The 15,991-nt window shown below is 42.0% G+C and overlaps 2 protein-coding genes across 9 annotated transcripts in view; both read left to right on the top strand.

The window, feature by feature from the left end:
* LOC121301492 (unconventional myosin-IXb-like) overlaps positions 1-8,126 on the top strand; it is a 57,636-nt gene extending 49,510 nt beyond the window's left edge. For 5 of the 8 annotated variants that reach the window (XM_041230954.1, XM_041230958.1, XM_041230956.1 and 2 more), the window contains 14 exons: positions 4-111; positions 227-403; positions 608-646; positions 1,076-1,187; positions 1,368-1,441; positions 1,739-1,931; positions 2,462-2,590; positions 2,924-3,029; positions 3,368-3,499; positions 3,815-3,938; positions 4,599-4,643; positions 5,626-5,741; positions 6,023-6,150; positions 6,721-8,126. In XM_041230954.1, the coding sequence (XP_041086888.1) occupies positions 4-111; positions 227-403; positions 608-646; positions 1,076-1,187; positions 1,368-1,441; positions 1,739-1,931; positions 2,462-2,590; positions 2,924-3,029; positions 3,368-3,499; positions 3,815-3,938; positions 4,599-4,643; positions 5,626-5,741; positions 6,023-6,150; positions 6,721-7,154 (1,917 nt within the window). In that variant the 3' untranslated portion in view covers positions 7,155-8,126. Of the gene's footprint in view, positions 1-3; positions 112-226; positions 404-607; positions 647-1,075; positions 1,188-1,367; positions 1,442-1,738; positions 1,932-2,461; positions 2,591-2,923; positions 3,030-3,367; positions 3,500-3,814; positions 3,939-4,598; positions 4,644-5,625; positions 5,742-6,022; positions 6,163-6,720 lie in introns of all 8 variants that reach the window. The other 3 variants (XM_041230959.1, XM_041230955.1, XM_041230960.1) reach the window with 3 other exon arrangements.
* Positions 8,127-12,664: 4,538 nt separating this feature from the next.
* The window catches only part of LOC121301195 (neurocan core protein), a 9,578-nt gene continuing 6,251 nt past the window's right edge, over positions 12,665-15,991 (top strand). The window contains exons 1-2 of the mRNA XM_041230338.1: positions 12,665-12,748; positions 14,000-14,007. Coding sequence (XP_041086272.1) covers positions 12,665-12,748; positions 14,000-14,007 — 92 coding nt within the window. The remainder of the gene's footprint in view (positions 12,749-13,999; positions 14,008-15,991) is intronic.

Genomic DNA, 15,991 nt, shown 5'->3' with positions numbered 1-15,991 from the left:
CAGGTGAACGACTTGCGGTCTCGTGGGAAGCAGCTGTCGGACACAGAGAACATCTTCATCATGGCCACCATGCAGTTCCGAGAGAATATCAAGACCATGTACAGCCGTCAGGTAAGAGCGCACAAGAGCATCGGAAACCAAGGATTCAGTCTCTTCCTGATGTTACAGGAAATCCGACTGCTCCTGCTCGAGTACTCAGACTTTGTCTGGCTTGTCTTTGTTCCAGAACCAGGCGGCTAACATTCGCTACAGGAACCTGATGAAGAACTACCAGGTGAAGGTGGCCAGCCTGGCCGGGGAGAAGCAGAAGGCCGAGGTGCAGCTGGTGGTCAACCTGTTCCAGTCTGTGCTGGACGGCTTCATCCGGGCCGAGATCAAGAAGGAGGAAGCCGAGCCCGCCAAGGTAGAGAGCTGCCCGGTCATTCAGCGCCGCACCCGGGCTGAGAAACAGAGGATTACTTTGAATTCAGAGATACATTTACAGAGGAACGGGTTTGGGAGACATGACCCGATTCCAAACTGGTTTGCTTGCAGAATATTTGGGAGACTATTTGGGATTTCAGTACAAGGGTTTTTTCAAATGTTCCCCTTCATTTTTTTTCCCCAGCCCACAAAAGCTCGGAAGAGAAGGAAAAAAGACAAGTGTGTAAGTATGACCGGTTTCTCATTGGGGATGGGAAGACTCCAGATGGTTGTTGTTTACTATACCAAAAATAAGCAGACCTGCTTTCTCAAGGATATCTGCATGTGCGTTGGAGATCTGGCGATCGGCTTTTGCTAATGCACCCGGTCCTAAGTACCTTTTTGAAATCTGCAACTTTTTAAGAGAGCTCAGTTGGATTGAAAACCGGAAGACACTGAGGTCCCGAGGACCGGGTGTGGGAAGCCCTGCTCTAGTTGCTCAGTCTAAGGAAATGTACTCCCAAGCTCAGGCATTGATCAAGCAATCCATTTATTTATTCATGCTTTATGAATGTATTAAATCTACTGTGCCCACGCCCAACTTGTAGAGCTGCACCTGCAGGATCTTTGTAACCATTTAAGTGTATTTGATTTTGAAACCTTTTTCTTTCAGTCGGAGAAGCGCATGGGCCACGTGCTCAGCAGCTATCAGGTGAACATCATCCAGTCCTGTGATCAGTGCACCTCCTACATCTTTGCCATGGAGAAAGCCCTCATCTGCAGCTGTGAGTGTTCTCTGGGTCTAGCGCTGTTTCGATTTGCTCTCCTCGGTTTGCATACGTTTTGAGTGCATTGCCGGAATCTCTGCAGCGAGGCAAAAAAGACATCTGGAGATATCGGCAAGTCTGGGCAGTGTCCTGCAAAAACAGACGGCCACTAATGCTGCTTCTCTTTCGTCTCCTCAGACTGCAAGATTATCTGTCACAAGAAATGCATCGGTAAAATCCAAAACGAATGCACCTCCTACTGCGCGATGAAGGTAAGCTCCATACACGGCAGTGATCTGGGAATCTGGTTTGTGCAGTTTGACAGTTCAACGTATATCCATTTATGGTTTTGTAAAAATTGCATTCTAGTTTGTAACTTCTGGTCTCTTGCCCTGACTGATGTAAATTAAACGTTAAAATCTAAATGAGAAAAGAGGAGAGTCGTTGGGTCTAGTAATACTTCGATTGGCTGGCTTACACAGAGCAGTTGATTTTTACAGTACAGCTAGTGTGTTACTTAGAACTTCTTTGAAAGAGCACAGACCAGTCCTGGTTTTCTTGTTTGACAGTGTGAAACAGAGGCAGGCTCCCGGAACTTTGGCGTGCGGGTTTGCGCACTCACGAGCGACCAGAACCCGGTGCCCGTTGTCCTGGAGGTCCTGTTGGAACACGTGGAGATGAACGGGCTGTACACAGAGGGCATCTACCGCAAGTCCGGCTCCGCCAATCGCATGAAGGAGCTGTGGCAGAGGCTGGAAGCAGGTGGGTGAAGAGGGAAGGACCAGGGATGAAAATAAGACTCCTGTTGCATAGCAGTGTTACCCATTCCAGGTTTTATTATCAGCACGATTAGCCACAGTGTTTGACTGGCCAAAGATGGTGTTAGTGCGTCTAATTCAGGAGTGGCCAAAGCTGGCCCTTCCACTCCTGGTCTTTGTTCCAACCCTGTTCTAAATTGTTCGATTGATCCAATTAAACCTCCATCCAGACCCTGAAATAGTTAATTATCTACTTAAACCTGCAGTGGAGTGACCCCCCCCCCCAGGACCGTGATTGAACACTTTTGCTCAAATTCTTTTATTGTGTCTGACAATCGTTCATTCGCCTAAAGCAGCTGGTTTCCCCTGATTTTCTGTGAAATATTGAAAGCTTGAATTGCTGAATCGGTGGAATAACGAGTGAACACTATATATTCCCAAAGCCAAATCATCCAGTGTGGTGGTTATTTTATTTTATAAATTGGTGGAATAATTGTCACCCCTCTCCCCGTGTCCTGTCCTCCTCCTCTACAGATCCCACCGCTGTGAATTTAGAGGAGTATCCTATCCATGCTGTCACAGGCATTGTCAAACAGTGGCTCAGAGAACTCCCTGATCCTCTCATGACCTTCACCTATTACAATGACTTCCTGCACGCCGTGGGTAAGTGACACTGCGCACCACCTCTCTCTGCAGGACCTCGGAGAGCAAGCCAGACTGGTCTGGACTAATCTATGCAATCTGGCTGTACAATAATGATAATGCATTGAAGACACTGATAAATATACTAGTCGAAATGTTTGTCAAATAATTGGTTTAGCATTCTTGCTAAACAGTAAAATAATAGAAACTTAATTATGATTAACTAAATGATGAAAGTCTTTTTCACAATACCAGATTGTTTGCTTATGGCCAGGCATTTCAGATTTTCTGTAACATAAGGCCCTTTCACGTGTAGTGTGGCTCCCAGCTCATTATGTGTCTCTGTTCCTGCAGAAATGCCAGGGAAGCAGGAGCAGCTTCAGGCCATCTATCGCATTCTGGAGCAACTCCCCCAGGCCAACTACAACACCCTGGAGAGACTCGTCTTCCACCTGGTCAGGTAATACCCACGGCAGCAGCATCACCGCCACTGTCTAACCTTCCCAGCCAGGTGTACAACATCAGGGAGCCTCCTTATATAACTGGGAATAAACTTGGTACACACCTTCTTTATGCATGGGTTCAGCCCTTTTGTTGGAGTAAAGGCTATATATTGAGAACTCGGGGGCTCTGCACTTGTCCAGTTTCTCAGATGGCTTATAACTTTGGTTAGGTGTGTTTGTTCCATGTGTTATTGCTGTAGCTCACAGTAATGTTGTGTTTCTATCCGAGGCAGTGGTAGTGCATGTTGCTGTCTGTCACTCGTACCTAGTTTTTATTGCGTTTCCTCTCTTGCAGAGTGGCCAAAGAGGAGCCTCATAACCGGATGACCCCCAATGCCTTGGCAATCGTGTACGCTCCCTGTGTGTTACGCTGTCCTGATAACGCAGACCCCCTGACCAGCATGAAAGATGTTGCAAAGACTACTATGTGAGTGTTTCTGACCTCGGCTGTGCGTGTCTCAGACGTTTCCCAGCATGGGGGGTGTCCCGTCGGTGTGCTAGGGAGGTCGTCCAGTTCAAGCTGCAGTAAGAGGGCAGGGTCCTCCCCAATCCTGACTCCTAGCATCTATAGCAATAAGTTGGGCCTGGTTAGCTTCTGAGTGCCTGCCTATATAAAAGGTTGCAAATGTAGGATGTCTGTTTGAATGAATGTTACTTGATGTTTTAAGGTGTAACCTAAAAGATCCAATATAACCAAACCCAGAGTCTGGAATTAACTTGCCTGGGTTTATTTTGCCTGCAGGTGTGTGGAAATGCTGATAAACGAGCAGATAAGAAAATATAACGAGAGGATTGAAGAAATCGAGCAGCTGGAATATGCAGAGTCCCTGGCAGTCAACCAGCTCAAACTGAAGAGACAGAACACGGTAATCTAGAGTGAGCTCTGTCATGACTTCCGGTCGGACGGCACTATGCCGTGGGCGTTTGCCATTCGTTACAGTGAGCTCTAATACAAACACTAAGCGTGGATTTCAGCAAAGTGTTTGCAACTGTTTCTTGAATCCACACACTTTAACTGATGCAGGTGTTTTATAATGCATGGGTGGAAATTGAGTAAAAGGAAGTTTAGAACAGAAGGTAGGAAGCACTTTTTACACAGAGCATTATAAATATTTAGATTAAATAGTTAATCTAAAACACTGGGAACATTTAGGAAAAGACTGCTTTTAAATAAGTTCCCTCTCAGTAGGGGAGAATGTCCCTTGTTAGCGCACCAAGCCTTGAAGAACAGAGTGGCCTTTTCTAATTGACAAACTTCTTATGTCCTTTTAAAAATTGAACCAATTAAACCCCTACACAGGTCCCAGTGCCCTTCATCATTTAATTCTTCCTGTTCGACCTGGAGTGGAATAGCCCTGGGGGTACCAGAGTTGCCCACACCTGATACACGGTGTAATTGCAGGACTCCTCTTGTGTGGCGCGGGGGTCTGTGCAGGTGACGGGATGTGGGGATTCCCTCCTGGCACGCTTTGCCCTGTTGATTTTTAAATGTTTTTTTTCTTTTCTCCTGGTTGCCTTCTCTGTAGCTCTGGCCTTTAGAACTCAGGTTCTCTCCTTACAAGGGAGCGGTGGTACGTATCAGCCCTGCCTGGTCTCTGCAGCTACTGCACGTTTACTCTGTCATTCTCCTACCCTTTCTCCTGCATGGCATGAAGTTCTCTGCATCCTGTTTCATTACCAGCAATGCACAGAGGTGGTTGTGTATTGGTTTTCACCGCTGCATGGGGTGATGGATTGCGTTATCCAGAGCGTCTCTGGATCGCCTCCTTCGTGGCAGGCTGTTTTTCTACAGCATGCAGCCCAGAGTGGAGTCGTGATTTCATTACACAGCAGTGCCCATGAATACCACTTCACTTTACATTTTGAAATCGTTTGCGACAGTGACATCTTTCAAAACCGATTTGACGTTAACAATATTAGTAGCATTTCTGGACAGTTGTGCTTTTGTGCAGCAAGTGTACATTTAATAATAAAAAAAAAAAAAAAAAATCTATTTAAAAAAAATAGTAATAGTTGAGCTATATTTCAAGGGTTCAGAATGGAATACACCAGCCTACATATCTCATTACATGAGGTTGTTTTTTTGGTTTCTCCTGTAGGAGGCAGTATATAACTGCCCTTTTTCATTCCCAGCTCCCTTTTCTAATGGTTCATTTTCACCCCTCTCCTGCAGTTCCCTGCAGGGGTTCCTGTAGCCTGCTGGATATCCAGTATTTGCAGACTGCCTTTCTCCAGAGCCCATCCACCTTCCTTCCACTCATCAAAAAACACTAACACCTGCACGGAATGATCCCAGTGTATCTGAAAAGTCACACTTGTCCATCGCTGCTTTATTTTCACTGTTGCCTTAAAACCAGATGGTAGATTCACTTTTGAGGTTGCGGTCTATCTAACCTGGTGCCAGCTGCCACCATACATCCTTTAACTTATTTGTTTAGGCTACCAGTCTAACTTGGTTTGACGCACAGTGTAGGGATTACTATTGCTCTGGTAGTGCTGGTAAGTACAGCCGCATCGTTGTGTTAATGAAGTCTCCTCCCTGGTGCTCCCTAGGTGAATGAGAAATCTGCTGTGGATCCGAGCCCTGTTCATGAAGACAGCCCCACGGACTCTGACAACGAAGCAGAGAAAACGCTCATAGAGCGCATCAAGTCCATCAAGGAAGAGAAGTAAGTCCTCATACCCGAGCCCTGTGGAGGCCCTGTAGGCTAGTCATACCTAGACCCATGCTCTCTTAAACCTCGCGCCATTCAAAGACACCACTTCACCACCGGGCTGGTCCGAGCAACTTTCGAAGAGCAATGGGATTATTATCAAAGGTGCTTTTAAAACTGGAACACTGGTTAGAACTTCTAGCTGATTTTGACTGTGCTTTATCTTTATCGAAGAGTTCTGTAGCTAACCGGCTTTCAGCCAAATTCAGTGTTGTGTTTTGATCTCCTCCTCCCAGGGAAGAGATAGTGTACCGGCTCCCAGAGCTAGAGCAGCCCGGCTCGGACCAGGAGAACCTTGACTCTGAAGCCTCTCTGAGCACCGAGAGCCTGCTGGACGAGCGGACGGGGAACTTGGACGCCGAAGGTCAGTATTAAGGTACAGTCGCCCTGCTTTTAACTTCCTATTTACATTGCATGCTGCATTGGGCTCGCAGTCCACTGGGTGTGGAGGAAGCACATAGAGAAAGGGCTGCTTCCGAGACTTTGTGGGACTTTAGGGGACCAACGACTTGTAATGTGACCTGTCCTACTCGTCAGAGACAGTGGTCATGTCTCTCTTGAGCCGGTTTGTGTTTTATTTATTCATTAACAAACAGCATTCAGATTCTTAATGTTGAATGCTAGCCTTATATACCAATAGCAAAAATCTTTGGGTCTGCAGTTGTTTTATTTATTTATTTATTTATTTAGTGTATGAGTGCTGGGATGGAAATAAGACTCCCATTGCATAACATTTTGATCCATTCCTGAAAGTCGTGTTTCGTGTGTGTGTGTGTGTGCGTGTGTGTGTGTGTGTGTGTGTGTGTGTGTGTAGATAGATAGATAGACATATATAGAGAGACGCACACACATGTTTAGATGTCATTCGACTAACAATCGATAACTAATATACTTTGTCTGCTTTCTCAAACAAATCTCTTCTACACTTTCTCAGGACCTGCAAAGCGTTTGGGAAAACGGAAGTTGCACACAGTCGCCAAGCCTCCCAGGTCCTTCCTGCACGATTCCAGAGCGCGGCTGGTGCAGTCAAACTCCAACCTCCCCCCGCCCACGGTACGATCCCCTTCTGTCACTCTGCACAGCGCCAAGCTGCCCCGGCGCGCCCCGACCATGCCCACCTCCAACATCAAACTGCCCCCCGGCGTCCTGACCCGCACCAGCTGCCAGACCCTGCCTATCCGCAACGCCATCGTCCTGCGTCTGGCAAAGGGACGAGAGCAGCCGGCGCGGCGCAAAGACAACATCCAGTCTGTGTATTTCCTCCCAGGACAGGACCCCTTCCCAGCCCAGCCCAGACCCGACGACTGCCATCCCAGCGGAGGGGTCAGCAGGAGGTTCTCCGATCCCGACATTCCCTACACTGACTGACTCCCAACAGGAGCTCCATTACTGTTGCCATGGCGACGTGGGAGATGACAGCAGTTCAGTCTCACTTTCCGTTAAGAGGGAGTGAAGCGGCAAGACTGTCTCACGAAGCACTTTTATATGTTAGTTGATTTTTTGTTTAACTCAGTGTTGTCAAGCTGAACGTTTTTTTTTTTTTTTGTATTAATATTTTTATACATTTTTTTTATTGTCTGAGAAAACGGAGATTATTATAAACGTGAAACAATCTTGTGTATTTTTGAAAGGGACTACATTTTAATCTATGATGTAAATCTGGCTTGTTTACTCCGTTCCCTGCTGCCTTCTCTGTGCTGTCAAATAGGACCAAAGGAGTAATCGGACTCCCGTCTTCAAATTTGTGCCTTATTTTTTATTCTGAATTATAAAATACATGACCTTTTTTTTTTTTTTTTTAATGGGTTAACTAAGGTTTTAAACTGGTGTGTGTGAATTTACTGGAAAGTGGACCAAATCTTTTAAATATTTCAATGGTGCCTAAACTTTGGGACTATACCCCTGCTTTCTTAATGTCTGTACATAACACATTTGCATTCCAGGTTTTTAACAGGAACCATTAGCGCTCTTCTCTGTATCCTGCAGCCTTTTTTTTCATAGGGTTTAAACCTGCAGTTTGTTTTTGTTGTACGGTATGCATCTGTCAAGACTGATGCTGCTTATTTTCCAAGGTGGAAAGAGGACGTCAACTGTTTTTTTCCTTAAACTAAACGTCTCCCTCCATTTTATTATTTTGGTCTCATGGTGTTTCCTATTATGACTGCAGAAGCCAACTAGGAAGAACAATTAAAGGGTGATGGATGCCAGCCCTTGTATTGTGTACTATACTAGCTAGGTGCTGGAGTGGAAGTATTCTGAAGAGATGGGGTGGTCTGTATATTATGTTGGCTCAGTCTAGAAATGAGCACTACAGTGGTTAACATCCCTGCACCCCAGCGATTTAAAAAAAAAAAAAAAATGTATTGTAGTTGAACCTGTCATGGTTTTGTTTCTGCTGCAACAGAAGCATCACCCCTCAGAAATAGGAACATACAGCACAGGGAGGTAATTGGAGAAAAAAAAGTCGTTACGTCCCCTTTCTGCCTGGACGCTTAGCACAGGTAACAGTGAAAATACAAAACATTAGGTGGTATAATGTACTTTTTTTAATTGAATGTAAATATAAAAAATGTTTAGAAACTACAATCCAAGTAATTTCAGCTGGACGAAAACCGAAGTTGCTTTGTGTTTTCTGAAATCCCAGTAGCGAGGTGTCAAGGGCCTCCTTCGATCTACAACAGACAGGTTTCACTACAGTGTCTAAGCAGGCTGTCGTAGTAGCCCCTATTCCAAAGTGATCTTGTTCGTTATCACATTGGGATATCCTTTGCCCCCCAGTCCAGTTTCTGACCCAGGCAGTGAATTAAAAAGCTCTATTTATAATACATATTTCATTTGTCTCTTCTGCTGCTGCTGCTGCTTCTGCTTCTGCTCTTAAAGCAAGGAACCACTGAGCTTTCAAACGCCATTCTCATTGGAAGAAGCCTCTAATGCAGTCTCCCTGACTTTTATAACGAGGCTGCACTATATAATTTGATCAAGCTTCAAAACTAACTTATAACACTGGTGCTTCTGTCATGGTCCTGCATATGCATCTCTCTCTGCATCCTCACTACTGTAATTGATCAGTTACAAGTAGTGTCTCCCTGTAAGAGTAAACTGCAAACCAATATTCTTTCCATGACAGCAATTAACCTTTACCCCCTGTATGCTGCCTCCCTTTGCATCAGGAAACAGCTGTTTCCAATACTGCATGCATATTACATTCATCTCTCCAATCTGTACACTTGATGCGATATTTCATGCAGAAGGCTGTGCAGGTTCGTGGCATTGTACAGTTGCTAGTAGGAGACTGACAACCATGGTAGTTGCAAGTAAAGGTGAAGCAATCAGTCACTCGGGTGCCTTGATTGATACAATACTGTGTTTGGGTTTTTTGGGGGGGTTTTCAGGTGCTTTATAGCACTAAGCTGTGTGGACCAAATGCAAGAATGTGTTGTACAACTTTTTTTGACGTTTCCATTTTAGATGGAGAGGTGTTTTTTTCATTGTGTGTAGCTGAGGATTCGAGTTGTGTGCCTGTGTAGGTCTGCTCTCCCTGTTTTTAATTTGTTGTTTATCAGGATGTGTGATGGTGATCAAGTGTACTGTACAGTGTGGTGAGAGAAGCAGGGTGTTCCATCTCTTGTGTGCTTGTTTTCTACTCTATTTTTATATGACTCTTGCCACTCATGAAGTACATGGATGCTTTTGTAAGAATGATCTTGTGATGCATTCCATATTTCAGGATGCAATGTTTAAAACAATTACTTGCTCCCAAGGGCAACTGAAGTGTATTGAAACCTGAATTAGACACAGGCAATTAAAGTGCAGAAATATCTTTTGATGCAGTGCTTTGGGTTCGTGAAACTCTTGTTTTTTTTTTTTTTTTTTTCCTTCAGCGAGAGAAAGCAGGTTGAAAGCAGATGTTGACCACCTTTTTGTAAAGCCAGATTTATGTTTTCTTTTCATTTCAAAGAATAAAACGGTCCAAGCAGGATGCAATTCTTGATCTATTGTCTCTTTTTACCTGTATATTTCTGTTTTTATTTCACTTAAATATATTTATGCAGGGTTATACACACATGCGTTTCTTGTCTTGTTCACTTGCATTGTGTCATTTAAACTTATAGTCCTAAAAAAATGACTTCTATTGACTCCCATTGCATAGCAGTTTGATCCATTCGTGGTTTTACTGTGAGTTTAATAACACACGAGCTTGTTACCTGTACACTGTGGCTTACGAAGCTCATAGTAAAACCTGGAATGGGTGAAACTGCTATGCAATAGGAGTTGTATTCATGTGGTTTTATTTCACAAAGCAGGTGTACTCTGTAACCCTGCCTATGCAGTAAGCTGTGTGTGTAGTGCAAGAGGTGATAAACATTCTACAGTGTGGTGACAGTCTATTGAAACTGAGCAATCTGTCATAAGGGTTTATTATAATGCCCTAAATACATTTTTTTTTTTTTTTTTTTTGTAAATCCCTTTAATTAAGGTACACAAGGGATTGAGCGCTTGTTCTTCAAACGGTTTCTTCTTAAAATACATTTGAGAGCGACAAGTCTCACGGGGAGGAAACTGACGATTTGTACAGAGCAGATCCGACCTGTCAAATCCTGTTTTGTCCACCTCGTTGCAAACAAAGTTAGCATTATTTTATTTGTGGGACACTTTTTTAAAGGGTTAAATGTCAGAATTCTAATTTCTGGATTTCTAGCGATAAATAAAATCTTCTCACACTGATTACATCAGTTTATTTTAACGATTAAATGTTATTGTAACCCTTGTCTGGCAAGGGGGGAGTGCTCGTTAAGATGGGGTTTCAGCTGCATCACACAGACTGCACGGGTCTCGGAAAACACAAATGTTTGCTCTGACTGTGCCATGCTGTTTTTGTATAAATGCGCATGGCTTATGTAAATAACAGGCACAAGCCTTTTGTCAACATTGATGGATATATTATTGATAGGAACACAAGCAGCTGTAAGTTTCCATGCACAGATATGGGCAGCGTTGTCTTAATCCGTACCAAACAGTTGCCAGAACAGTTCTGCTTAGCAGACGTTTTCTATGAAATCATCTTTAGAAAAAACTAGTTTGGGGATTACCTGGGGTGAAAAAAAAAAAAAAAAAAAAAAAAAAAGGTTTATAATTTAACTGGATTATAATAAACCTGTTTCAAATGTACAGTGAAACATAACTTAAATATATTTCAACTATGATACTTAAGATTGTACATGGTGGTGTATTTCTGTGCTGTGTTTTTTTTTTTTTTTTTGGTCAAGTTTTATTTATTTAGTCTAGTACCATACTGGGTGTGTTCAAGGCAGGTTAGGGTTGCCACCTGGCCCCATAATTCCGGAACACTTTGGGACAGGACATGGTTTTTAAGTTGCCCTTAAACTGAAAGCAATAAACAGGTGAATTGAGCGCTAAGCACTTGCTTAATCTATACTGCTTCTTAATTATCCGAATCATTGTGATAATACAAATCTTACAAAATAAAAAAAAGCGTCTTGAATAAGCATGTGTGTAGGTTTATTCAAGATATTTATTTTTATTTTGTACAAAATGATATTTCAGTTCTCAATATTTAAAAGATGCTATTTATATCCTTTTAATTAGTAATATATAGCCCTAATTTACATTGACTCTCCCAATTAAATAACAACACTGATCCAGTGTTCACACTGTCTGGGGTCAGGAATAGAGAACAGCTGCTCAGTATTAATGATTTCAGTGGGAGAAGATGATGTACTATTAGAAACTATAAAGAAACTTTAAACTATATAGATTTAAAACTATTAATAAAATAAATAAATATTGATGATGTACTTATTTATTTATTTCATTTGTTAAAAGCTATTATTGTATTGTCATGCTGCCTCAAGATAATTAATCACCAGACTCGATTTAGCAAAGGTTTAGGCTATTCTCTTATTGACGACCGCGTTATCCAATCACCTGCAGGGTCGTGTCTGTAGAATGTCCGTGGGCTCCAATCAAATGAAAGACTGAAGCGGGGGACGGCAGCTTGTCAAACGGGTTGAAAGAGGATGCCATGTTTGGTAATGGCATATATAAAGGAATAATAATAATAATAATAATAATAATAATAATAATAATAATAATAATTGTGTAAACTTTTTTTTTTTAATTTTAGTTTACCTTTCTTTGACAATAAATAATAATATATACGGTAATGTAAAGCTGGACGATTTGTTTCACACAGTACTTTCTAGCTGTTTATAGTGTATTCGGAATCATTAATGTGTTAATAAATAAATAAGAACACAAACATTTTCTTTTAGTTTAATATTATACCTTGTTGTATTATACAAACATCTTGCATTCATTACTGGTCAGCAGTTGCACATGCTCAATGTACATGCTCTGTTTTCCCATTGACAGCTACATTGTATTTTATTGCAAGCGAGTTATTTTCGTGTAACAAACTATTCGGGTATTGGCTACCACTAAAAGCTGTGAGCTAAATGTCATTTGATTGAACTGAAAAAACCTTTTTTTAATGGCAAATGCAGCAACGGCATTACAAATGCACACACCGATTTGTGTTTACACAGGAGAATAATCCATTTACCACAACCAATATGGCGGTCTATAGCTTCAATACCACCCAATAAAGCTGACGATTTGCACTCATAACAACGCGTAACAGCATCTGATAGGCGTAGCTTTTTACCAATCGGGCAATGAAACTTTTCCGATCTGCAAGGGAACTACCAATCAGATAGAAGAATCGGGTTGAGGTGGGCGGGTCTCTGTGTCTTTTGGGAAGATGAGGCTAGCTAAGGTGGAGAGATCGTTTCGATAATTTACGTTTTTGAATGGAGAAGGTGAGCGCTTCTTTACTGAAGAATGGATGCAAGTTTACAATGACGGGAGACAAGAAGAAGAAAAAGCGGCTGGCCCGCAGCAATCTACTGGCCAAGAAAATTATTATAAAAGACGGAGGGACTGTGAGTTCAATATTTAATTTATGTATTAAGCAGTATTTTGTGTAGGTTGCACACTTTGTGTTGTCGTGGTTGTTTTTTTTAGTTACGTGATGTGTGTGTGTGTGTATACATGTATACTGTACTTTTACTGTAAAACGCAATTGGACTAAAATATTCAAAGGTTCGCTAACACTGACCAAAAACAAGTTTATTTTTATAGCTTAAATGTGTTTTAACTTTTTAAATGAGTGTTAACGCCATAACGCCGGTTCCAATAACGTAAACGTAGTAAAATAGTGATTTAAAACGCAGAAGTTTTTATATAAGTATCTGAACGATTTTGTAATGGGTCCGTATTGTCTTACCTTAAATATACTGCTGTAGAAATAATTTTGCAAATGTGTGTGTGTGTGTGTGTGTGTGTGTGTGTGTGTATATATATATATATATATATATATATATATATGTGTGTGTGTGCTTGTGTAAAATCATCACATTGCGATTATTAAGCGGTGGATAACGTTCATAACTCCAGTGACACAAGTGCTATAGTTTTCTCTAAAGCGTGCCATTTGGATTATGTATATTGCTTTGATAAAAAAATAAGTTACGCTATTTTACTTGAAGATGCTGATTGGTGTGGTGTTATTTTACGGTACACGTTAAAAAGTGCTACACGCTGTACTGCGCTTGCCCGGGGAATGCGCAAATGATTTTATCTCAGCAAACAAGGAAACTCCCATTTGAAAAGGGTACGGTGTACAGAGTCTGCCCATTTTAAAGTTATTTTTAATATCGTTTTCATTTTCACAGTTAAGCAGATGCATGTGCCTTTAACTGATGGGCAACCCATTGTGCTGTGTAATCAATAAATGAATGACAGTTCTTGGCTCTGCACGTCTTAACGTGTTATCTTAACATTATTATTCCATCCGGTAAAGCTGCGGTTTGTTTATTTTTTAACGAAAATGAATGCGTGTTTTGTTAAAGCAAGTCTGGGAAGTGTTGCACCATTCTAAGGATGCATTTCCCTGTCAAGCTTGCCCAGCTTTGAATGGCAGTTGGGATCAACACCACAGGAGCAATGATTAGCAACAGTACTCCGCTGTTTGTTTGCATGACTGGGCGGGATTGCTGAATCCAAGGGTAATTTTGGTTTTGATTTTTTCCCCAATGAGCCAGCCCCCCCTACTAGGGACTGATTATGTATTGACTCAAGCAAGGTGTTAAACTGCTGCTGCTTGTGTCCTCATATTGAATGACATTTTGCAGATGCTCAAGTAATAGAGGAGGGAAGATCAGGCATGTGAAAAAAAATCGACACCCCCTTTAAAGCACTCATCTAACAATGTCTAAGTCTCATGCCAACCATTTCTTTAACTGGGTTACGTGTTGCAATGATATGCTAGTCTCTGCAGACGCTCCAATAAGTTCCCTGCGTACAAACAGGTGTGCTAAACTGGTGGAGCTGCCTGGTGACAAGGACTGGGTGGAGAACTGACACTCCCCTCCCCTGAAAGACCCCTTGCCTTCAGAACAAATGAAGCCTGTTGCATGCTTTGAAACCTGCTCCTGACTGAGCAGCAGACCACTTTCATTGAGAAGCAAGGGTGATGGCTTAGGATTGACTAAGCTGGAGAGCAGCTGGTTACAGCACAGCAGTGAAGATTTTCAATGTTTAACCAAAGACATATTTGCATTTTAGCACAGACATGGTAAATGATTGTTTTTGTTTATCAGGGATTGTGCAAGCAGCAGGGGTGGCAATTAGGTCAATTTAAATTTAACTTTACTTTGGCATTCAGCCGTGGTGAAAGTTGCGGTGTAGGGATGGCAGCAAGACTCCCATTGCATAGCAGTTTGATCCATTCCTGGTTTTGCTATACTAACCCTAATCAAGCTTGTAATAAAACCAGGAATGGGTGACAATGCTGTGCAATAGGAGTCTTCTTTCCATCCCTGTGGTGTTCCTGTGCTGCAGGGCACCCTTGAACACAAAGGACGTGAAGGAGATTGTCCCTTAATTTAATTGCCTGATTGTAGAACTGTTTTCAAATTGAATACACCGGTAGTACCAAATTCCACAGATTTACCAGACAAGATTTGTAGTTATTTTGGGTATCAATAAAGTACAACATTATTAAAAAAAAAAAAGTTGCAAGGCTATGATATTTATACTGCTGTATATTCACAACCTGGTCATAAAATAACTGGATATTAATTTATGCGTCCTTTTTTCTATATACAGGTTGTCTTTTAAAAAACAAATCCAGAAAAAAAAAAGCTTTTGGAGGAGATGCAGTGATTATGTTCATTTAAGAAAATATATATTTTTAATAAAGGTCCATTAGAAACCTGTAGCGTACAGGCTAATTGTTTATTAAGAATATATATGAATATGAATGAGAGATTGCAGTAGCTGAGTCGCTAAATAATCAGAGTATTTGGGTAAACCTGTATTTTTGTTAAAACTTGCTGTCTGCTGAGGGCATGTGAAATGACTTGTGCATTTTGCAGCACTTCAAAATCAATTGAACTGAACTGCTACCGATGTGTGTTCATGGATTTTAACAAAGCAACAGTTGCATTGTCTTCCTTGATGCTGCAACTCAGCAGTGAGCAGCTTTTATTCTGGTATGAGCAGGGTGTTCCTGGCTGGGTACAGACAGAAAGCAACAACAGCATCCTGGTGGGCTTGTTAACCATGCCGTCGACAAAACTGCTGTGGAGTACGGCAGCATGTTTCTGCTTGATGCGGGCATTCGGATAAGGTGCAAGCCAGGTCTCAAGTCCATTTGTCACTAATGAAGAGCAAATATAGCGACGCCAGATAGCTTTTTAGCTTCCCCACTCTCTTAGTTCTCCAAGGCCTGAATTGGATTGTCCAGAGCTGCTGTTAACACATCAGTAACGATACAGAAAGATAACCCAGAGATAACGTATCTGTTCTGCGTCATTTAAGTAGCCTATAGGTGCTTGTGCAGCTTAATATCTCTCAAGCCATTAAAAGCTCTGTCTAGTTAAAAACCATTTGCAGCGTTCCTCAATACTAAAGGGTAGTGTTTTAACACTTTGCATGTTTAGTTTTGTACAGTGGGTAGCAGCACACATGCGGTTTTGTGTAAAACTCACAATACTGGAAAATGATCTTGCATGAATTCTTGCTGTATGCCATGAATGTGTGGTATATTCTCCAGACAACTGGCAGAGCAACATAAAAGACACATCCCTCTTTGGCAGTGCAGGGTGAATATTCCTACCCCT

Source organism: Polyodon spathula, chromosome 27, assembly GCF_017654505.1.
Source record: "Polyodon spathula isolate WHYD16114869_AA chromosome 27, ASM1765450v1, whole genome shotgun sequence".
Lineage (NCBI taxonomy): Eukaryota > Metazoa > Chordata > Actinopteri > Acipenseriformes > Polyodontidae > Polyodon > Polyodon spathula.
The sequence above is the reverse complement of the archived record's forward strand: the minus strand, read 5'-3'. Positions and strand labels throughout refer to the sequence as shown.